The 25,308-nt window shown below is 33.3% G+C and overlaps 1 protein-coding gene across 1 annotated transcript in view; it reads right to left on the bottom strand.

The window, feature by feature from the left end:
* Positions 1-851: 851 nt before the first annotated feature.
* The window catches only part of LOC125071803 (bicaudal D-related protein homolog), a 97,938-nt gene continuing 73,481 nt past the window's right edge, over positions 852-25,308 (bottom strand). The window contains exons 3-9 of the mRNA XM_047682190.1: positions 23,999-24,154; positions 23,381-23,554; positions 21,907-22,147; positions 12,094-12,314; positions 3,088-3,240; positions 2,049-2,153; positions 852-1,752 (exon numbers count right to left, since the gene is read on the bottom strand). Of these exons, the coding sequence (XP_047538146.1) occupies positions 1,624-1,752; positions 2,049-2,153; positions 3,088-3,240; positions 12,094-12,314; positions 21,907-22,147; positions 23,381-23,554; positions 23,999-24,154 (1,179 nt within the window). The 3' untranslated portion in view covers positions 852-1,623. The remainder of the gene's footprint in view (positions 1,753-2,048; positions 2,154-3,087; positions 3,241-12,093; positions 12,315-21,906; positions 22,148-23,380; positions 23,555-23,998; positions 24,155-25,308) is intronic.

Raw genomic sequence — 25,308 nt, 5'->3', positions numbered from 1 at the left:
GTTAACGTGTAAGACTGCTTAGCCGCCAAAATCATTTGTTTTTCAAATATTCGATTTTTAAATCTTGCTTTTTTTTATCAGCTTGACAAAGGTATATAGGTGTTTGTTTTCTTTTAATTCTATTGTCATGATATATTTACGGGAATTTCGTCATAATCTGGTTTATCATCTATAATAAATATATAATTGCTTATAGATACATTTAATTCGTTTTAAATAATGCTATCTGAAGTCGAGACAAGGCTACAAGAGAAAGGGAAAGAATAAAAATTGTATGAAATATTTGTAATAACTAATAATTCCTTATTTTTAATTAAATTTAAAACATTCTTTTCTTTTCTCAAATAGCTTTAGCTGTTTATTGTGCACTTATTATATGTAATAGTATATAATATAAAGAATTCATAATTTATGCCTTTAAGCAGTGCGGACATATATATTCAAATGACATTAAAAATTATTGTTTTAGGAATATCTCTCTCTGTCTCGATTATCTGTGTATTTTTTTGACAAATGTCATTTTTCTCAGGGACAGATTAAGTAAGTTTTTTAAAAAAAAAGACTAATTTCCAATTTATGTTTTAAGTAATGTCGGTTATTAAAAGAGAGGCACATACTTGTACTTTACTCATTTTTGTTTAAATTTATTAAATTTCTAAATATAGAATACGTTCGAATATAAAATAGTGATGTCTATTATAATAAAATAGATAATATTTCAATATCGAATTATTCAACGGCTTTAATTTCCTTTTTAATATATTTTTACAGATATGTATGTACTTAAATTGGACCTTAATATTTCTTTTATTTTTCTATATATAAATGTTATTTTATCCTGTCACTTGATATATAAATACGATTACCTTATTAAGTTCAGTTATTTTTCGTTTTTTTTTTTTTAATTACATAATATTTTTGGAGTAGAGTTTCATACTCAAAGGCACTTAAAATTAACAAGATGGCTGACGTGAGTTAAAGAAAATGGGGGATTGGCAAAAAAAATAGATTAGTACTATTAATGGCGTTTCGTTTCGAGTGATTATTTACATAATTCGTTTATCGGTATTTATTTCGAAATATTAAAACTAGTTTGTGTGTGAACTCCTGGATTTCCCCGGTTTAAAATCTGTTGTACCATATCCGCCCATATATATAAAATGATTTAAAAAAAGGAATGCTATGTTTCTTAATTTTAATGTATTTTTGTACGGAATGCCCAAATCGAAGACAAATACTAAACAGCCACTAGAGTGCAGTAACCTACGAATCTCATTATCTATATAAAACTCAGTAAAACATTAAAAATTACACGTAAAGTAACTATCAACAATCTAATTAAGACACTAACTATCACTGCAAATGTGTAAACATCACACGGTTTTAAAAATAAAATTAGGCTATATCCTAAAAACGCGGCAATACCGATCGCATCCGTTCGAAACAAGATGGCGGCCACGAGGACTACAGATGATAAATTATTTTTGTACAATGGTGTAAAAACGCTCAACGCAGCGGGTATAATGTTTACGTCGTGATGTTTTATAATAAATAGATATAAAATGGTGGCGGTGTTTTTATTTATGGCTTGAGAGAGTTGCACCAAGAGTCGGGTACAGCAGATCACCGTTGAAAAAATCCTAGGATCCTGGAGGTCCTCGTCGGAGCGGCCGGCGCAGGGAGCTTCCTGCGCTTCTCCTGGGTCGTCAGCTTGGTCTTCATTTGCTCATCGATCAGTTCCTGCATGTCCATCTGTAACGGTTACGTGTTTTATAAGACGAGAACGATCAAAGCGATTAAATTCGTATTTTTTAAAAGTTTTCTAATACTTTGTAAGCAAAGCACAAAAAAAGAAAACAAAACATTTGAGAATATACATACTACAATACTATAATACTATTTTATCATCTTAAGTAAATACATAATTTATGACTAAATTATCATCAAAAATTAATATTCAAATTCATTCAGATTACGACATTTATAGCGGGAAGTTCGATGTGCTTAAGAAAAAGCTTATTGAAAATGATAGCTTTGTGATAACATACCTGCCACTGTTCCAGTTGCTGTCCTAGATCGATCTTCTGCCGAACAGCCTCGTACAGCTGGCTGTTGGCCTGCATCAGCTCAACTCTGGTCTTCGCCAGTGCCACCTGGATAGTACAAAATTATAGTTTAGAAAAACGATTTCACACGAAAAAAAAACAATCAAATGAGTTCGCTAGCAGTGCTCGACCAGTAAGTATCTCATTCTTTAAATTTTGATGGACTGAAATGTTTGATGTGTGTATTATTTTATTTTTTTAATAGTAATAACAATCTAAAATAATAACAGAGCCGAAATTGTCAGAGCGCGTGTATTTCAACCGATGATTGCGGTTTCGTACCCAGGCAATCATTTTCATGTGCCTAATTTGTGTTTATAAATTCATCTCGTGTTTATTGGTGAAGGAAAATATCATGAGGAAACTTGTCGTCTAATTTCAATGAAATTCTGCCGTACGTGCACCCACCCGCAAAAGGAGTCCTTAGCCCAACAGTGGAACATTTAAAGACCGTTACTTTATCCTTTTAATGTAATAATTATTAGGTAGAGTCTCGCATATCACTTTCTGATATTTCACTTTCGTATTCTGAGTGCGGTGAGTTGTGAGTTTTTTTATATTAAAGCTGTAAAGTACCTTTACTTTTTATTCTTCTATGGAGTTCTAGGGAGTGACCATGCTTGGTAAATGCTTCAATTAAAATTATCAATGGTACTTGGAAGTGTATGTCTTTTGTGAGAAGCTTATACACGCATGTCTGACTTTACCAAATTTAAAGACTATATTCAAAGTTTAGAATTTATGGAACCGTACATCTATTACTAATTTTTAAATTGGTAATTCATACGAATTATATGCAATTATTTATTGTTTTCTAAACTTTGACAAACACTTACATCGTTCCTCTTTATAACTTAATTCTAACGCACTCACAGAAAACTATCAAATCTTCTAAAATATTTCCATGCTTTTACGGACTGTGCCAATTTTATTCCTTAAGTGCACGCGAATTTTTCGTTAAACGTGTATCCGGTTATCTTACCTCCACGGCCTTCTTTCTTTCAATAGCTTCGTCCCTCTCTTGCCTGGCCTTTGTAACGGCTTCATCGTTTTGCAGGCTGTTGTAGTTGGCATCGTTAAGAAGTTTATCCCTCTCTTCAGCGGCCGCACGAAGTTCAACCTCTGCCACTGATAACTGGAATGAGACAAAGACGCAATTAATATTTACATATTTGAAAACATATGTACACGAAATTACACGGTGAGCTAAATCTATACATACTAAAATTATAAATGCGAAAGTAACTATGTCTGTCCGTCTGTTGATTTTTCAAGGTCACACCACTGAACTAATTTTGACGAAATTTGGCATGAACTCCAAGGAAGGCACGAACCAACCCCTAAAACGTAAGCGAAGCTGCGGGCGACAACTACTTGCTAATAAATATCTATAATTTAATATAAACATTATATATTTTTTGTCATCTGTCTATATTCATTTGCATAAGTTATTTTTTTATATTTGTTTTATGGTATAGTTATACGGACGTGCAAGTGGGTGCAAGATTTTTTTAACCATTCCATACATCGCCAATGCGCCACCAACATTGGTAACTAAGATAGTCTACGTTATTTAATATTAACTCTACGCTTTTCAAATTTTTTACATCTTCTTTCAGTAAGTAATAAGTTTTAGTTGTGTGTAAAAGTTTTTGTTAAGACGTGTTAAGGTCCAAAGAAGTTATTTAATGTATATTGTACCAACGTGTCCATACAAAATTCGCTCAGATGGTCGTTATCAAGTTGCGAGCATCTGTCACGGTTATGCGATACTTAAAAGAAATCCACAAATAGTTGACCTTCGATTTCGAACGCTTACTTTTATTTTCATAACTACTCAATTGTGTTGGTTTCGAATGAAGACTTGTTTAAATTAGGAATTCAGTACCGAGGTTGGCCTTAAAATTATTTATCAATATAAAAAAAAATCTGAAAATATTAATCGTCATTAATTGAATATATCTATACAAACCAAGGGGGGGGGGGGGAATTGTTTGTGTAATGATAAAAAAACTACTTAGCCATGTAACAGTTGTTACATGTTATATGTTATATGTATAAATAGTAACGCGTTCACCCTGTTTTAGACCATTGACGTAACTAATATGTATTTTATGTCATTGTAATTAAATATATCACATATAAAGAAAAAAAACAATATAGTATTATTATTATATTCCAATCGAAGTAAGATTAGTATAAACAAACCTAAAATCCACAGTGAATATCAGAATGCTGTCAAATGTTCTTTATTTGGCTTTTATCCTCTTGTGGTTGGAATTTAATATAATACTTTTATTATTATTGACGGGAAAATACATATTTAGCATGTAAAATACTTGAGTCAATGTTGCCATTCTAAAAAAATATATACAGCGATTTAAAAAAAAACCTTCGTTTCTTAAAATTTTTCTAAGGTTAATTGGCTCTAATATTTAGATCAAGATAGCCGGAGTTGTAGTTTGCACCGTGGGCGTAAGTGTGGTCGTAACGATGTACTTTTCCGAAAAACTAATATTAGATTAAAATGAATTCATTTGTCAAGGTAACCTTTTCAAATGTGGGAAAAATATCAAAGGCTATCTGGAATTTACTTTGGGTTTAATTGTTTTAAAAAATAGACATAATATCGTGTGAAAATAATAATAATTCTGTATTCAGTCTCAAGTTGTATCTTAAAATCTAAGACAATTACTTTATTTGTTGGAAAATGGCTTTCAACATTTAATACAAAAAATATCTTAGTAGTTTTATTAGCTTCATATTATAATACGGTGTGCCACGTGCGTTAACTTCCTAATACGTCTAATCGAATTTGAGCCAAAGCGGGTATTCTTAAGTGGTTCTAGCCAACGCAAACATATATATATATATGTCGGAGAAGCAGGATGCCGAATAGTTGGGTTCGGGGATTGATCCGACATTTGTAAGACTATATGGGCGTGCAATGGAGATATTCATAGAATAAAAGGTATTTAAAATCGTCTAATCACTGTATTCATTGATAATCATACACCACAATAATATCAAAGGATTACAATAATTCATCTCGATTAAGAGCAAAATGGGTTTGCAAGCAACCATCGCATTCGAGAAGCTTGTCAAAACATAACGACTCGCGTTGCCATGACACTTACAACTCCATTCGGGGTGACCCGCTCTTATAAGTAAATCAGCCATCAAACATTATTGCCAACTATTCGATTCATTAATTATCCAAATCAACAACTAAAGTAACCACGCTCCGATACGGCCATCCTGCACTATCACACGTCCTCGTGTGTCTCGTTGCTGTAAACCTCCTCGTCTGTAAACAATGAAACAACAAATGTACACATCATAACCCGCTTGGCCATTCTGACCACCACACGATGAATATTATAACCGTCCATGCTATCTCAATAGCATAATATTCTCTAGCAGCATAACTTTACAAGGTAAGCGACCAGCAAGACCACCAAGGTCTATTTACGCCACTAAGTCAATCTCTTGCCACCAAGGCTGTCATTTGCCACCAAGGCTGTCATTTGCCACCAAGGCTGTCATTTGCCACCAAGGCTGTCATTTGCCACCAAGGCCAATTTTGTCACCAAGTTAATCACTTGTAGGGTCACTATGCTACGCTTTCTCTTACCAAGTAATTTGTTAACACCGAAATCAAAACAAAATGAAAACTGCCCACCGTTTTTAATAGAAAATAGACCTAGAGCTGGCTTCATGGTGCAGATATCCACTCGACATTTCATAACCGGCTCGCTTGTTTTGTTTTCCCTTCTTCGCACAACGCGTCGATATGTGGCTTCGCTCGCCGCAGGAAAAACACGTCAGCGGGGATGTTTTCTTCGAGACGTCCATTGTATTTCTTGCTTGCTTGAGCTTTGGCGTTGTTAACTTGCTGAGTGAGCCTGCGTGGTCTGATATGTGTTCTGATCCCACTTCTGATGTCGGAGAAGCAGGATGCCGAATAGTTGGGTTCGGGGATTGATCCGACATTTGTAAGACTATATGGGCGTGCAATGGAGATATTCATAGAATAAAAGGTATTTAATACAATAATTCATCTCGATTAAGAGCAAAATGGGTTTGCAAGCAACCATCGCATTCGAGAAGCTTGTCAAAACATAACGACTCGCGTTGCCATGACACTTACAACTCCATTCGGGGTGACCCGCTCTTATAAGTAAATCAGCCATCAAACATTATTGCCAACTATTCGATTCATTAATTATCCAAATCAACAACTAAAGTAACCACGCTCCGATATATATATATATATATATATATATATATATATATATATATATATATATATATATACACATATATGTTTATAATTATTAATCAGATATTCTACCACCAAACAGCAATAATTAGCATTGTTATGTTTCGGTTTGAAGAGTAAGGTAGCTAGCTGCACAAGGGAGATAAAATATTCAATCCCAAGGTTAGTGGTTAATTGACGTGACGTAGGTAATGGTTATATGCGTATACTTCTTACAGTGCTAATGTCGTGGGCGGTGGAAAGCACTTACCTACCAGGTGACCCATTGGCCTATCCGCGTAAATTCTACATTAAAATTAAGGCTTTATATATGACAGGAAAATGTCGTAACTATTATGGGAGGGCTTGATGATTAGCAGCAATACAAACTAGTAAGGCAATTAAAGGTAATACCGATTAAAGACATCATACGAGGAAATTATATAAATTTTAATATATAACATATTTATATATAAGATAGATATTTTTATTATAATTTTCGTATCAGGACATTATTGATGTTTTTAATATTATTTGTTCCTAAAATAATATATTTTAATATAGTTTTCAATAATATTTAATAGTTGTCTAGTTTGTTATATATGTGTCTTATTTAACTTAATATATTATTATATAACTACATAACTTAGTATATTAGCAGTAACACTAAGTTTGTGTTACGAGACAGAATTATTGATCTCCTGGTTTTGTAGGACAATGTCATAACACACACTGTAAACATTAAATGTGCAATAAGTAAATAAATACTAAAAAACATTTTTAATATTATAAATACGAAAGTTTGGATGTGTTGATGTTTGTTTCTCAATCTTTAATATACTCAGGAATAGTTCATAAGTTACTTCTATCCCTAACACCTGCTACCTCAAACCCGGGCGGCAGAAACTAGTATTACTGTATTATAATACCCACTTAATCATACTTCGTATCTTCGATTTGGGCTACCTAGTTTAAGACCGTTGGTTTTTTGTTAAAATATTTGAATTTGAATTTTTCTTTTTTAACTGTCAACGAGGTAGGTAAGTGCGTTAACGCACAGCATTCAATCAACGCGTCGCTAATATATCAATCAATCATTGTATAAAAAAATCGACGTATCGAAACCAATTTATACCGATCACGAGTAAACGGTATCGAAATAACCGTGGTAATACCGTGAACAATGTTGTTCCACATCGATTTGAAGCAAGCAACGGTTAAAATAACTACAGCCATTGTTACGATATAACGCCAATATAATCATTGCTTTTTTATTTTATAGTTTTTTAATACGATTGTGGGAAAAAATAATTAATTGTCTGCCATGGCGTCTTATAAATATCGTAGTAGAAGTAGAATACACTAGTATTTTGTTGAAACAAAGACTTTATTTTCGATGCAACCTCCTTAAAGTTGCAAACTAGACTATGAATTCTATAAGAATGTCTTTTTTTTTTTAAACGCAAAGGTATTATAATAAGAGTTGAAATGTATCAGTTGCTAAAAAGTATCTTAGACCAAGATATCAATCCCATGTAACTTGTTTATTTCCCTGTGCTTAAAGCTTTTGTAGTAAAATTATACTCGTGCTCGGTGGTGAAAGAATACAGTAAAGCTAAATATGTCGGATGCATTTTTGGACACCATGTATAACCCTGTTTTTTGTTATGGAATACAGTCTTAATGTCTTAAGAAGAAAATAATCCAGCAATGGAACATTCACATGTTGTTAAATTAGTTTTTCATACATGGCAACACAGACCAAATGCTTAATAATAAATGTTTTATCAACTTTCAACATAATGTTCGCTAAATGTTGCCAACATTTGTGAAATAGATTGCGAATTAAACTTGAAATTATGCTATTAAAATTAATTTTCACTAATAAAATTATATTTTATATACGAGCGGAAATTTTATTGATATTGTTTATGAATGTTTTTTTGTAACAAGTTGCTTTAAAATGTTAATAGTCGTGCTGTTTCTAACGCATGTATTCTATGAACTGTAAATAAAAATTAATATACAGACAGAAACAGTAACAGAAATGTTAAAATAGGTTGACAAAAAATGCGATTTCTGTTCCCCGGCGTGTCATTAGTGTCTGTTACTGTAAAAGTTCGAACTTAGGTAAATCTTAAGATTTCCCAGTAAAACCTAAGATTTACTTATTTATTTACCGACATGTGTTGGTAAATGTAAGTATTTATTATAAAAGGACGACTTTTTCGGACTTTTACCATTCCAACCTAACCTAAAATGTAAATCCTAAGATTTACCAAGTGAATGATGGTAAAAGTGCGAATCCCAAAGTTTTATGGACATTTACCATTCATAATCGAACTTTAACAGTAACATATCGATTGAATTATGAGTTAGTTAAATTAATTTTAAAGAATAACATTTCAGTACTTACATTAACTTCAAATAACGTGTACATACATATAAACAAAAGAAATAGAACTTCTCACGTTAATTTTTTTTTCATAATTAAAAATAGTTTTCAATTGCATGCAAATTGTGTATTTTAATAAATAATAATTATCTACTAATGATTATGTTTCAGGTAATTACATATAATAAATAACATTCACATATAAATTTAAATACATACGTTTTAAATTTGTAATAAGATAAACATTGTAAAATAAGCTAAGGTGTGAAGTTGGCCATTACGAGCGACTTGACGTTTAAAGGGCGGTTTAAGCGAGAGTGCGTATCATAAAAAAATTCTCAACTCACTTACCATAACGCGTCAAAAGAAGGTAAAAAGCTAGTGGTTTTGAATAATTGTTTCAAAACAGCATTTTCAGACGCCTCTAAAACTAATTTGATAAGGGAAATCAAAAGGCTGGCAACCCTATCTGAATTATGTGGAGCGACTGATTCGAAGTAAGCATTACATTAAAAGGATTGTTCTAAATTGTCATAGTTCTATTTACCTTAATCTCGGATGTATTGCGCTCGTTGAATTACATTTAATGGACGAAACAACCTACACGCATAAGCATTAATCGAGCTTATTGTTTTATTTATAAAATACTTTGTTTTATCGACGTGTACTATTAAATTTCATAAGTGTGATTTTAATTTCGGGCGCCAATCATTTATATGGTCATTAGTTTAGTCTTCATGTACAAATCTTTACATATTTTATTAATTTAGTGCAAGATAGTCATGTTTCGGAAAAAGACGGCGGTTTGGGAACAGGAGACAGCTAATCCCTTTCGGCGGAGACGACGAAGGCATCACCTCAGACCTCATACAACCCCCACGCCCGGGGCTTAAAATGGTCTTTTAGGGGGGTTTAAACAAGATGCCGAGTACGCGTGAAGGCCTTGCAAGTCCCAATTACAAAGGTCCTGCGAAGAATGGCAGCTGAGATAGCCTCGCGTTGTCTTACCCACGAGGAGTCCTCACTCTTCACTCCATCCATATGAACGAGATCATCTTCGCTCCCAGAGGAGACCTTCGCCGAGTGACAAGGGGAGCATAGTAGGGATGGGCCACGGATGCGTTATATTCACACGAGCCCAAAGCCACTTCGATCCGAACCGAAGACGTCCGACGAAAGAATCTCACGTAAAAAACGTTTAAAACGAAACAAAGTATAAGGTATTAATGTTTAGAGATGAAATAAACTACAGGATAGCTAACTGGATGGACCTTCATAAAGTCATCTAACGGACGGACCTCAAAAAAACTTTTTAATAATTAATATTGTTAAAAACGGTGACCATTTTTAGAATTTTCTATGGGATAAGTTTCGTTCTTAAACAATATAATATCCTCGTTCCAAATTTTGGTCACGGCGACATCAAGGATTAGTCAATTACTCAAGAGATGATCTACACGTGACACTTTCACGGGTTTCTTTATAAAGAACAATCGCTAACCAAACACCGTCGTTTGTTTTTTCACTTGTATGGAACAGTCATAAGGCTTCACTGTGACGGCGGACGCTACAGTCTGACAAAATAAAATCCTGGCGACAATTCTACTCTCGAATTGACAATTAATCGTTAACAATATTTTTATTGTATTCGTAAACGTTTTCTTATGGAAGTTGGATTAGAATCCTAATTGATTGTTGGGCTATGTGCAAGCCCATGCTGGTTAGTTACCCTCTCATCAAATATTCTACCGTTAAACAGAATTACTTAGTATAGTTGTTCCAGTTATTTTTGCAAGTTTACAAGGATACTAAAATCTTTTTTTATTGGTTAATAACTTAAATACAATTAAATAATCAGCTTAACATATATAAGATTTTGTCTTTGTAATTCAGCCGTGGCCAAAGACGCTTAGGAAGACTTATTAAAAAGTCACTTGTTGTCTTTTGTCGGCATTTTTTAATTTATTGCTGTTAATAAATGATACGAAAACCATGTCCTGTCTGAACTCGATAAGCTTAAAACTTGATACATTTTTCATCAACGAAATCCAATCATCATATACTTTATTCAAGAAGGTTTTTAGAAGCAGTTTTGAATCGTATTTTCCAAATTTGTATTAAATGAAAAGCCACCATCGATTCGGACTTTAGATTCTATCGAGACGAACCGACAAGGAACTCAATAATTAATCTCGTCACATGTTTGAAAAAATAAAGTTATGTCAATCAAATCGACGGAGATGAATGTTGAAGATGTTGGAATAAGTCATGCCGAGTAGCGTACACCGCCTTATAACGTGGTTAGCACCAACAAGGGGCGACTAGTGCAGATCATTCTGCTGCTGACCGTACCAGTCGTCTTCGCGTTTGATACTACCACTTACCATCAGGTGGATTTCAGTCATATCCCTAACCGGACAGTATTACAAAAAACAGTTATCTGTTGACCCTTTTTCAACTCGTGCGAAGCCAGGACGGGTAGCTAGTCCATAATATATTTAAGTGGTGGCTTTTTATGAATTTTTGTTCGATGTTATCCAATTGACCGTGTTCACTGGATTATTTATCGTATGACGCAAGGATCGCGTGCTTAATGCAATTTCGTATCAAAAAGATTAATCATTCTATAAACAGATAGACTACATTCTATCACATTGATAAATTTACGTGTAACAGACAAGATTACATAAGTTTTTTGTTGATGGTGGAAGGTAGTCCTTGACTCAGTCATTTCTGTAAACAGCTACGTACAAAATACAGAATTGTGAATTATCTATATTGATATTATAGATGCGAAATTTACTCTGTCATCATTTACAGCCAAACCACTGAATCGAATTCGATGAAATTTGTTTATGAATTAAGTTTGAACTTCAAGGAAGGTATACATACTTTTTTATGCCTTACAATTTCAAAAGGTCATTAGGAGCAACCCTTAAAACGCAAGCGAATCTACGTTTGAAATCTATGCCTGATGATGAGATGAGAAGAATGATTTGAAGATTCCCTTAAGAGTGCACTTTTCTTTCAAATTTAAATGAGATAAGTCTTCTTGGTTTAATTCGGTTACAATTTATCGAAGACATGGCGTCGCGTCCAAACAAAAAGAATCAAACAAAAGTTGTATCCCTTTTTTAAGCACCGTATATTACATCTTCAACGTGAGTATAGTTTACATGGCAAGAGACATAATCTCTCCCATTTCTGACGTCGCATCAACCGTTTACGGAATGACTTAAACTTCTTAAAATCTAAGGACATATACGAATAACTACTTCAAGTCTGCTTTACTACTACAAATAAAAAAATACAACATATATTTATAAACTTACCTTAGATGATAGATCAGCTATTATTTCGTTCTTCTCGTCAATCTGCCTCTCCCTTTCTAGTGAACGACGTGCGTGCGCAGCGATTGAGTCCCTCACGCGTGACCCTTCCAGTGTTGCGTAAGCGGCAACTGCGTCTGCACAGGCTGCAGCGAGCGCACCACGTCGTAATGTTTCGCTCTCATCACCATCCAGAGACGACAGGGACAGATCTGAATGTAGACCTGCAATAGATTACAATGTAATTAAATACCACAATATATAAAAAATGATGATGATGTCGGACCAACTGCTGCACGTGCTTTCCGAATACACACTTCCAGCTTCCGAGCTACAGAATTTTTTTTTTTATGTACCCAGAACATCGGGTTTTGTGGGCCATTAGTTGACTAGACCAACGAGGCAGTTCAACAAGGCATTAAAAATATATGTACAAATTTTCGCTACTCTATTTATTTCTAATTCCTTTTCACGTGGAAAAGTCATGTCATGAAACAATCATGTTTTTAGTTAATTTAACGTTTCCAGTTTAAGCAGAGCATTTGAGCAATAAATATACACATGACTTTGATGTTTATGTACATATAAATTATTATTATATACCTATTACGCTGAAAATATTGCGTGAGAATCGTATTTGTAAATATTTATTTTTGTAGTCGAAATCGCTCTGCACTTAACAACACACATGATATTGGTACATAATTAATTTTATCAGTACAGCGATATCTCCCAACCAACTGTTGGGGCTGAGGACCAATTTTAATTTGTTATATATTTGGAAAGGGGCACAATAAAATAAATATATATTTTTACGACTCTTTTTAAAAGCCGATTCTTAAGTTATTTTCGTAATTAAAACGTCTTACTTTAATAAGGTCACAAATTAATTCAAAAACGTTCGTTACAAGTGGCTTTTATAACGTTTTAATGAAAACAATATTTTTTTATGTTATTGAAATCTTGTAAGATTCTCAGCACTGTAGTAATGAGAGGTTAATCCTCTTACTTATGTTGTTATGGAAATAAAATACATTCTATTCTTTTTAAACCCACACTGAAGAAAGAGATGGCAATATCCTTTGACCTGCTAAGTTTACATAGTCATTATTTTTAAAACTTTATTTAAAAAAATCCTTATCTTCATTTAAGGTTTGCTTATTCCAAGTACACGCTAATTTAAGTACATTTTCTTACCGCAGTAACTTTCCTGCCCCAGATTCCGTGAACCCTTTCGATTTGAAGAAACGAAGACATTTCTCAAACCTTATTTCTTTTAAAATCTTCGAATCGTTTTTATCTTTACTGTGCCGAGTTCCACAAACATAAAATTTAATTATGATTTTGTTAACACATTTCGATAGGTATTTAAGCAAGCCTATTGTGTCCGAACACGCAATTAAATGACGGGTATGATTACAGACACGAACTTGACAGTTCATTGTCAATTTAATCGATGGTTTATACTTGATAAATAACGACCATTAATATTGGTAGACCACGTATCAGCAAGTTCTTTATCCGTCTGTCTTCCGACCATAAAAAATACATTAGCAATTACACATATTTTCAATTGTAATAGAAAACATCAGGTCTACTGTTTAAGAAAATCAATAATTGTTCTACTCTACTATAAGTAGACCAGACATTATTCGTCTGTATTTAAAAATTAAAGAACAAAGATATTTCACACGAGTATAAAATAATATCTGATACATTGCTTAAAAAATAAAGTGTAAATAGTTCACTATCAGGATGTTACTAGTCCACAAGTTAAGGGCTATTTTCCATTCATTCAGGTGCAAGGATGTGGTATAATCTATCCGACAAAACCTTCAACGTTTACCACTGGGCTTTCTCGGTTTAAGAACTGATCCTACACCCGTGTATTCAGAATCTTTTTGAGAATGATCGAGACAACAAAATGACCTTATTGCTCCACCGCAATGTCCTTGTAGGTATTTGATTACAAGATGTGGCTTCTTAATATGACACCCAATACGGCGTGAAAGAGACACACATAAGAAAGTATGTGGTTTATCGGACATAAATGAAAGTTATTTATTAATAGTAAAATCCGGGTTAGATTACGTTCTACTAATCGAACGTCCGATTATTATTACTATTTTATTCATCTTGATTATTGAATTGAAGTAAAGTCAAGGAACAGCCTCAAAATCCCACTGCTAGACTAGGTGCCGAATAAAAGTCCGTCCTACAGAAGTTTACAGTGCTTCTTCAATAATATTGATATACCTATATGTAATAGGTGTAGTAAAGTGAACGCCAATTACGCAAATGTGGCGTGAAAAAGATAGTGATATATACATAGAGAGAATCGTTGAGTATTTCGTAATTGACATTTGCACGAATGTCCATTCGAATTGTATTTGTTCGTTTAGATGCATCATTACTTATTTCGAAAATCTCATTGTCTCTCGCGTGGAGTAATGTTTATGACAAATAAATTATAATGGTTCCGATTCTGTTGTAATAACGTCCAATGCAGTGGCATTCTCGTCCCTCACACAGAGGATCATGGAGAGTATTTGAGGACGTTTTTCCGTGGCATGGGAGAGTGCCGCAAAGTTACTTTTTCTTAGCATCACCAAGCATATATACCCTGGAACCACAGGATCTGCGGCCTTTTTAACTAGCAACTGGACGTTGTCATGACAATGTTAAATATGAATCTTAGTAAATTTATATTAAATTTGTAAGGGTGTCCATAAATTAATTGACTGAAATCGAATGAGTTCCACTTGCAAGTTACCCCAGAAGCGGGACATTGACAGGCACTTGACTAACCAATTACACAGGAAGATTGCATCTAAACCGGTCAGTGATTGATCACCCCTGTACATAAACACTGGTATTACAAGAAGCGACCTCATTACATGGCCGACGTTTGACAAAAATGGTATATAACTGTTATATAACAGTGCCGCGAAGTCGTTATCTAAATGTTTAAACGAATAAAAGAAAAGCATTATTGATTAAATCGATACTCATGCATAATATGCACTTTCTCTTGCAAAGTTTTAATGTTAGAATAATCGCCACTGCAACCGTGCGAATCTACTACAAAGTGATATGAAATTAATCAAATTTTATGACACACGATTGCTGTTACTAAAATTAATAAAACTTCTGTGCTCGTTTTATGATATCGGTAGGCGGACTTGCAAATGGGCCACCTGATGTTAAGTGATCACCACCGCCCATAGACAATGGCGTTGTAAGAAATATTAACCATTGCTTACATCATCAAGGCTCACCAACCTTGGGAACCAAGATGTTACGTCCCTTGTGCCTGTAGTTACACTGGCTCACTCACCCTTCAAATCGGAACACAACGATACTTAATACTGCTGTTTGGCGGTAGAATATTTGATGAGTGGAGGGTACCTACCTACTCAGACGGGCTTGCACAAAGCCCTTCCACCAAGTAAATATCCGATTGGACTAAAATAAATTTATTTTGATTTCAAAAATTATCAGTAGCCTGGACGTTTTACAATATCGTGCCATGGACACGTGATTGTTCTACTGAACTCTTTTATCTTTTATGTTATTAAAAAACAGTTTTATTTATAAAAGTGTTATTTGCAGTACCCACCCGGGCATACACATCCCTAAATCCGGTTCAACGATTTCAGGATTGAGCTTATCTACATATTTAATGTTTTAATTAAACAAAAAATATTAACCTCTGAATATAATTTAACATACAAATAATAGATTTATTTAAAACGACGAGGTGATTACGTCACTTGAGAATCGTATATCACAGAACCACATTATTATTGCAGTCAAAATACTTTTTTTTTTGTGTTTCTCAAACAATTTAGTGGAAGGCGAAATCGTGAGTGGAGCTCGTGACGCGCCGTGCCTGCCGCCGGTACAGTTATGATGACAAGTCTCATGATATTATTAAAAAATATTCGTGATAAATGTAATCTCAAATTACAAACAAAAAGGACAATATGTTCATACATTGTTGTCCTAGAGCCAAAAGTATCCATATATTTTACTTTTGGTTATCATAATATCTAAATGTCAAATATAATTAACCGATATTGATTGTATATGTGTGTCTTTTTATGTGATATTGTAATATAAAATATCTTTTTTAAATTGCATAAATACTTCAAATCAAAATATACTTTATTCAAGTAGGCTTTTACAAGCACTTTTTAATCGTCATTTAACAAACTATTTAAAGTAAAGCTACCACCGGTTCAGAGGGTAGATTAAAGCCGAGAAGAACTGGCAAGAAACTCAGTAGTTACTCTTTTTCAACGTTTAAAAATACAGTAATGTTAGTTAAATACAATTATATAATATGTAATATATCCTGCCTGGAAGTCAACAAGTATTAACTCTACGCTTTTTTATCATCTGTACAATCTTCTTTACCAATGTATTTTTTACAAATGATTTGAATTAATGAAACGGCAAAGTTAATAAATGCTAACAAACATAAAATATCACTTCCCTACTTATAACCACTTTTATATTACTTCCAAGGTTTCGGTAACAACTTTGCCGACATTAAAAACGCGATTTTTTCGCGAAACCATAATGGGTTTTCTAAATTTAGACCAATAACATCGCGTCAATTCAGTGTCAAAGTTGTTTATTTTGCTCTATTCCTTTATGGTCGGTATAGACTATAGTAATGTTAACCTTATGCGGCACAAATAATTTTCTGTTTTTAATAATTTTTGAAAAGTTTCTAATTTTTGTTTATATTGTATTCAAAAATATGCGTCGACCCTTCTAGAATTAGGCTACAGGTATTTTGTATTTTGTACGTATGTACGTTAATATCTCAAAAAGCAGGCCTTCAATGCCGGTGCTACTTTTTTATATTTAGTTACGCGATCGTGCGAATGGGTCACCTGATAGTGAGTGATAATCACCGCTATAGACATTGGCGTTGTAAGATATACGAGAATATTCTTATGTGGCTATCCCATGCGTCTGTAGCCTTGGAAACTAAGAAGTCTCTTGTGTCTGTAGTTACACAGGGAATCTACAATACATAAGTATTGTTGTTTAGCTTTGCATATCTGTGATATAGATGTGATAAGAAAAAATATAGGACCTCTTCTTTGAAATAATATATCCACTTGACGTCCTTGACCAGCAAGTAAATATTGTGAAATTTTGGATATGCTTGAGACACGATTGCATCTGTCAGATGTCTGTGCAGTTCACGTTCTATCAGATTACTAATCATAATTATAAACATAAATGAATAATACATGTAATCTCATGAGGTGTGTGCTCCGTTTAAAAACGGAAATAAATTGGAATGAAGAAATTATTGCGATTCAAAGTAAATAAAATAGAAGTTGAAACTAAAGAATGTTAAAATATAGTTAACAAACGTATCCTTCTCTTTCTCATAGTAGTATATTGAGTCGCGGTCTAGTTAACTTTGGGAAACACTGACAAATTCGAAATAATTTGAGACATTTCTCACAAATTTTAGACGAATTCTGTTAAGCTAGATTATTCTTAAAGCATTATAATATGATGAAGGATACAATAGTATGTTATGAATTAACACTTATTTCAAAATTAGAAACCTAAATTAGAGTATGAATTTATTTTATTGTACTTAAAATGTTCAAAAATGAATAGACGATAATTTAAATGATTTTATACGTTGTACTTATGTAATAAAGTTCACATTTGAATGCTACAATAATATGCCTATCGTGGAATAAAGTGAACACGCGAATACAGTTAACTGAAAAATTGTTTAATGTTTTTAATGACATTGTATGTTTTTTTTTTTTATAAATTAAGCGTTTAGCCATTTAATTCCATTTGAGTGCGAAAATTTTGATGTAACGTTTAAGTAAATAGTTTTTATTACAAAGGATTTATATCTGTTAGGCTTATGTTAATATATGAAACGTCACATGTACTCAATTTCCGTTAACAATGCAGGTTTTTTGTATCTGTATAGCAACGTTTCCAGAATATATATTAAGATGTGCATATATACTCTACATATTTTTTAAAAAAATATAATAACGTACATAATTTTAGTTGTGTTTAAGGTTTTTCCTCAACAAACTATGAGTAATGTAAAGCTATTGTGCTGGACCAGGAAGTCAATTTATTCAGTTATTCGGTCAATAACACGAATTTTTATTGTATTGTTAACAAAAGTTATTGCAATATTTTAAATGGTATTAAAAATGTACTGTGATTTATTTAATTGATATTCTGAAAAACAAAACAAAACTTTATATCGTGTATCGTATCTGTAGTCAAATTCGACATAAGAAAAAATATTAAATATATATTTTTTAATATTAAGAGTTTTTTTAATTATTGGTCTATATTCTTAACTTTTGAATTTGGCTGGATAATCGCTAATCACGACACACTACACATGGACGCGCTTTAAATTACACAATGACAATTCGTGCATTCGTGCGCGTGATTCGTGGGTTTCATTTAATCTAATTCAAAGCGAAACTAATTGCACGTGTGTAGAGCTAAGAGTTACCGAACGTGTGTCGGCAAAAGTCAGACTAATATGTCATTAGTATTGCGGTGAGTATAGAAATTTACTTTTTAAACTGGAATTGTTTTGGTATCTTTTGAAAGTCGGGGCACATTACATATCTCTTTAAATTACCTTTAGATGGAAAGGCGGTCCGAGTTGAAATAAATATCATTTTAATATATACGCAAGTACATGGAATTCACGCTTGTCATCTAAAGCGGATGAGACTGCATACCTGCCTATATAAAACCTTTTGGATTTATTTTTAGTACAGTAGCTCAGTAGATTTTCAGTTTGGCAATAAAATAAACCTCTTTTATTAATATAGCATAACAATAAAATCTTACATATACATAGAATCACATTATATCGACCATCCTTCCCGTTTACATTTCGACATATATTAACATGGAACACTTTTGATCGTGACTATACTATGAGTAATGTTAAGGCTATTGTATTTGTATGGGGAAGTATTCACCGAGTCGGTTAGTGTAACGATTTTAATGATATGGCCGGGGGCAACGTAACTTAGGTCATTGTCTAGTTGGAAATCTCTATATAAAAACTATACTTGGTAGGGCTTTGTGCGAACCTTGGTAAATACCACCCACTTATCATCATATTCAACCGCCAAACAATACTTGTTGTGTTTGACGGGTGAGAGAACCAATATAAATACAGGCAGAAGGCATATCTCTGTAAGGTTGGTGGCGCTTAATTTGTGTTTATAATTCATTTTAGCGGCGAAAGTTATCGTGTGTGAAAGAAATTCCGACATTATATCTTTGCATCCGCTGTATATTGACATCCATCTATTTGAAGAGACGTTTTTAAAAAGCTTATATTGAGTTGACCTACATGCTTGTAATGGAATATTTCAACATGATCACCACCATCAAGGTGTCTGATGGACTGGGAGCCAAGTTTCCAGTTTACATTTATGATCGATGGCAATACAATAATTTAATCGTAGTATCTCAGTCAGGTTTGCCAGGATAACAAAATGGCAATAAAACAAACTGGTATTACAGATTGTCGTACCATACTGCAAGAGTAGGGAAATGTCATCGTCATATATGTTTATATATGTATAATGGTATTTTATTGTTTCAAGTGTATTTTTGGCTATTTTTTTTTGTACTGAAAAAGCTATACAAGTTATACCATGAGATGGAGCAGGTTTCATGATGTTTTTAATATAGTCCATACTAATATTATAAATGCGAAAGTATCTGTCTGTCTGTTGCGTTTTTACGGCTGAACGACTGAACCAAATTTGATGAAATTTGGTATGAAGCAAGCTTGAAGCCCAAGGCTACTTTTTGCGCATGACGCCTGACAAATAACCTGTATATTGCAAGCGAATCCGTAGGTAACTACTAGCATAATATAATTATACGAACAGCTGCGCAGTTTCACCAATTTAAAATTAAGACTATTGACGTATCGATCGTGAAATTCGCGTTCTTATCTTCACATATAATATTTAATGTTCGGTGTTTAATATTATATTGTGCAAAAGAATAAATAATTGAATAACATTGATCTAAGCCAACGTTAAAAACTAGTTCACTTCATGCGTGCGTACAAACAAGTATCGATTCGATCGCGTGATAGACTAAATATAATTACCAAGTCCTTAAGACATTGTAAATAAAGGTCAATATGGCTTAAATTATATTATATTTGTTGTTTAGGTAATCGGTAGTTTGTCCTTTGGCGGTGAAGAGGGGAGAGTGATAATGTTTGCAAATATAGTACAAAGGTACGAGCAAACAACAACAAGACCTAAACTGAAGGCTTTACGTGGAATTACTCAAGAATCCGATATTCCAGGAGTCTGAAGCTTTAAACTCAACTGAGCCAGATGTGCCACGTACAGAGAGAGTGCCAGAGACAAATAAATTGAACGGTTTTGTTCAATCAAAACCATTTTTTAAATTCTTTGTATCATATAACACAGACATTATATATTAAACTACAAGAATTATACTCGTAATGTACTATATGTAATTATATACTAGATTAAATAAGTTAACGAATTGAAATTGGATGTATTTTGTTTTGTTGTAGAAATTTTTACCGAATCTACGAGTAACTAAACAAATAACACCGTAAGTCATTTGCAGCCTGTTGCTTTATGCCTGCAAATGTCCTCAACACTCATGGAGACCCCCATTTTGAGGAGGTCTCGTATTTATTCTACAAGGCCCCTCAAATACAGTTTGTTAAACGACACAGGTGAACAATTAATTTTGATCTAAGCAATGAATATTCGTAGTCCGAGACAGTCCGTTTTCAAAGGAAATGTTCTATTTAGAGACGATGCAACTTGATATTTTAATTCAATACTGTTTATTTAATGTTCCACGTCGATATTCAATTGCACCCTGCCTTGATGATATTTATAAGACATTTATAAGATATAATATGAGCCGAGGTGGCCCAGTGGTTAGAACACGTGAGTCTTAACCGATGATTTCGGGTTCAAATTTTCACCACCACCACTGAATTTTCGTGTCCTTAGTTTGTGTTTATAATTGATCTCATGTGTATTCCACCATCCTGCATCAGAGCAGCGTGGTGGAATATGCTCCAAAACCTTCTCCTCAAAGGGAGAGGAGGCCTTAGCCCAGCAGTGGGAAATTTACAGGCTATTAATGTAATGTAATACACTTATATGCGCAGATTTGCTTCCATTATCGATGTTTAAAATTACTTGTTTTTTTTTTGGAAAAAGTTCTATTACGCGTTACTTCGTTTACAGTAGAGTGAACTGGCAGAAAACGTCACGTTGGGAATAATGTGTTACACCCCCTCCGCGCGACCTTCCCCCTTTCTTTCTCTTTTTAATATAAACGTTTATAAACAATACAATTTAAAGATATTTTTGTTAGTGTTTTATTTTTAATAATTTAAAAAAATATTTCTTGTCATTTGATCATTCTGAAACGTCAACTTGGTAGGTCTTTGTGCAAGCTCGCGGGTTAGGTACCACACAGCTAGCACACAGGCATACACTACAGGCACAAGGGACATAACATCTTAGTTGTAATTGATGTAAGGAATGGTTAATATTTCGTACATTACCAATCTTAAGGCAGTATCGTTTAAAAATACTAAATAATCAATTATTTTTCCATATTTGAATTTTGTTTTTCTTCAAATACAATAAACAGGTTATTTTGACGTTTGCTTATGTTTAAATATCGAATGTCACGCATCACGCAAGTTTAATACGTAATCCCACTGGACTCCACTGTTACATAAAGCGTTCTTACCTGAATCGTCATCATGTCCTGTATTCAACTGCAAGGCTAACGATCTCAGCTGTTTGAAGACTTGAACTGCTTCACTGCGTAGCCAGTTGTCGTCTTCTTCTGGCTCCGCCTCCATTTCCGCGTGCAGTGACCTGGCTGTATCCGTAGTGTCTACAGCATCGACACCCACGCGTTCGGCGAGAGTGTCGTGCGACCTTTGAAGACGTTCCAGTTCTTTGAGAGTGTTTTGGTACAGATGTTCCTGTAGAATATTCGTAAAATTAATTTGTGAACTGATTCGTTTAAAATTTATCACTAGCAATATTACAAAATGAAAAGAGAACAAGAAGACTTTATTTTAAATTTTCTATTAATGTAATTGTCATAGATTTAATTTATTTTGTTCGTTTGTTTTTATTGAATTATGACTTTTTAAATAACTGTTGTTAACTTTAAAAAGTTCATTAAGAATTATCATGACGGCAATGATTCAATAGCCTTCATCCCGTTTATTTGCAGTTACGAATTTGAAAGCCTCATAATTGAAGCTAACCGCACTGGGATATGGTTTTTAGTGAGCTAAATTTCAACCACCCATCATTAAAACACTGGAATTGCGCATAACAAAAACGTATTTAGACGGATTTTACAACGCCCAGGTAATGAAATGAGGTTCATCTTTGACAGAACCAGGGAAATATGAGATAAAACTAAATTTGTACAAACATTTCTATAGAAGCTAGAAGAAGAATTAAACTTATCTAAATTAAAATCCTGTTCTTATTACTAGAATGTAATTTAGTTTATGTTCATTATCAATTAGGACATCGTACTCGGTCTATCTGTTCTCATAAATTTAGTTAATTCAGATCTAAATCAGCTCACTCGTTACGGGCAATAAGTCACGGGTCTTAAAACAAAAAACGTCAAATCTAAGACAATGATTTAAATACCCAATGCAATCGACTGTCTCTTCCGCTCTGATTTCCTTATGTTGTGATTGATCTTCTACATCATTATGTTAATGTTGCTTTTGTTTTTAACACTATACCATTCAAAATGTTGTAAAAGTATTGATCAGATTGGTGCTAGACGGTTTCTCATTGGATAATTGTTTGAAATTATTAATAGTCATTCAAATGCATGCCCGCCATTGGCTAGTTAAGTTTCGTATGAACTCTTGTAAATACTATATGTAATCGTACTCAAAATTTCGGTGGTAACAAGATGCTATTAGGTGCTAAATTTGTGCTTGTAAGTACGATTTGATTAATCTATTAGATTAATGATTTATAAGAATGTATTTATTAATGAGAAGCTCTTACAAATACTCTATTCGTCAAGATTAATTTCAAGTTACCAGTCGTACATAAAAGGTAACCGAAACGAACACACTACTTCCATGCAATGACTTAAAACACACTATTGACATCCAAACTTTACGTACTCCGCGTAAAAACAATAAATGTGGAGATTTTTAATAATGATTTGTTACCTGTTCTTTCAACTGTCTCTCCAGAGCTGCAATTCTGTCATTCGCTTCTTCAAGCTGCTGGTGAAGGCCATCCTTGTCGCGGAGGGAAGATGTCAAACGTCTCTCGAGTTCAGCTCTCTTATCGCTCATTAGGGCCAACTCTGACTTGAGCGATTCAAGACTTTGAACATGATCCTGTTATAAAAAAAAAAAAACTTATTATTACGATATTCATTAAAATGTTTTAAGATCTGTAGATACGAATTTTTGAATTTAAAAAAAACAGATCATGACGTCGTTGATGATTTAAATCACTTTTATTGTTAGTCAAGCAAAATAACCGAAACGTGTTTTTACAAATAAAAACAAAATATACATAACCTTAATTTATCACAAACGAATTTGTTTCGTTTAAAAGCATGTTTGTTCGATGTTGGATTTACTCAGAGTATTCTATCAGATCCTTCATCAGAATCTGCTAGGATGCTCATGGAATTCTACTTAATGGCTATTAATATTAAATGATATTTAAACAAAAAGGAGAAGGGACAATGGGACTGACGTACCTGTGTAGGACAAACGTCCCAAACTTGATCTTAAATGCCTTAAAAGGTTAATCTATTAATTTGGTATTTTTACCTGTAAGCTAGTTTTTCTAATTGTGCATTGGTCTTTTAATGCTTCCAACTGCGCCAAGAGTTGCGCCTCGGTAGCTGACGACTCTTTCAACTGTACGGTGAGGCGGGAGTTCTGTGCCGTGAGTTCAGCTATTAAGCTGGCTTTTTCTTCATCACGCTGAAACAATAAATATAATGAAAATAAATCAATGATTGAATATATTCCAAAGTGAAAGATTGGATCAGGATCCCTTAGATTTTATTTCGTTCTCGCCGTTCGTTTTGCACCTGTAGATAAGCAATAATATGCTCGTAATTTCCCCCTTTACAAGCTTTAACTTAACTTAACCTATTAATATTTATATATTAAATCTTAAAACTGAATTACAAACTAGCACACACATTTGGAGTTTATGACAATATACAAGATTTACTAAAAGTTTGTATTATTTTAGTCAATAACAAAAAGTCAATATCGGTGCTATTATAATTTAAGTTAATTGTACTTAGAGGATGTATATGAAGGAAAATAACATAACATCTTAGTTCTTAAGGTTGGTGACGCATGGGCGATTATGTATTGTTAATAATCAACACAACGCCAATGTCTAACACCAACCTAAATAAAATAAAATACAGCCGGCCGACAGAAGTGATAACTAATCTAAGTCGAACTATTTAATATTGAAATTGTTTAACTTAAGAATAGCTTAGGTTATTCCTTATTTATATATATATTATATATAAAATGTTTTTTTTATTAATAAAAATATTTTATTGATTATAAAATATATTTTAATTTTGTTTATGTATACATAATTCTAATGTACATATTCAAGAATTGTTACTAAGAATGTATAAGATAAAGGGAAGCCAGACAGACTGGCACCGTAACGCGTTACGTAACGAAGCGGTTTACCCTCCCATATGAAAATATCACTTTAAAAATGAACAGCTAGCCCACTTTAAAAATATTCGTGGCCAAAAAGGATCAGGACATAATCATGATTACACAAATAGACTTTCGCTATTAGCAAATATCCGAATTTGCATCGCTCCATATAAGCAAATATGCCTTCCTCTGTTGGATAAAAAGTACGAAATAAATACGTTTGTTACAGGCATACATGCAATTAAATATTGCACACGAAGCATGCAAATACGATTTGCATATAACGACATTCAAATAAAAATAAGTTTATTTTTATTGTGTATTATGCAACACTGTAAATGGCAACTTCTAAGTTGTCAACAGGTGCTGGTGAAAAAAGTTTATTTTTCTTTGTTCTAAACAAAAATGCCTCAAGTCAGAATATATACCGTTGAGCTTCT

This window comes from Vanessa atalanta, chromosome 20 (assembly GCF_905147765.1).
Source record: "Vanessa atalanta chromosome 20, ilVanAtal1.2, whole genome shotgun sequence".
In the NCBI taxonomy this organism is placed as follows: domain Eukaryota; kingdom Metazoa; phylum Arthropoda; class Insecta; order Lepidoptera; family Nymphalidae; genus Vanessa; species Vanessa atalanta.
The sequence above is the reverse complement of the archived record's forward strand: the minus strand, read 5'-3'. Positions and strand labels throughout refer to the sequence as shown.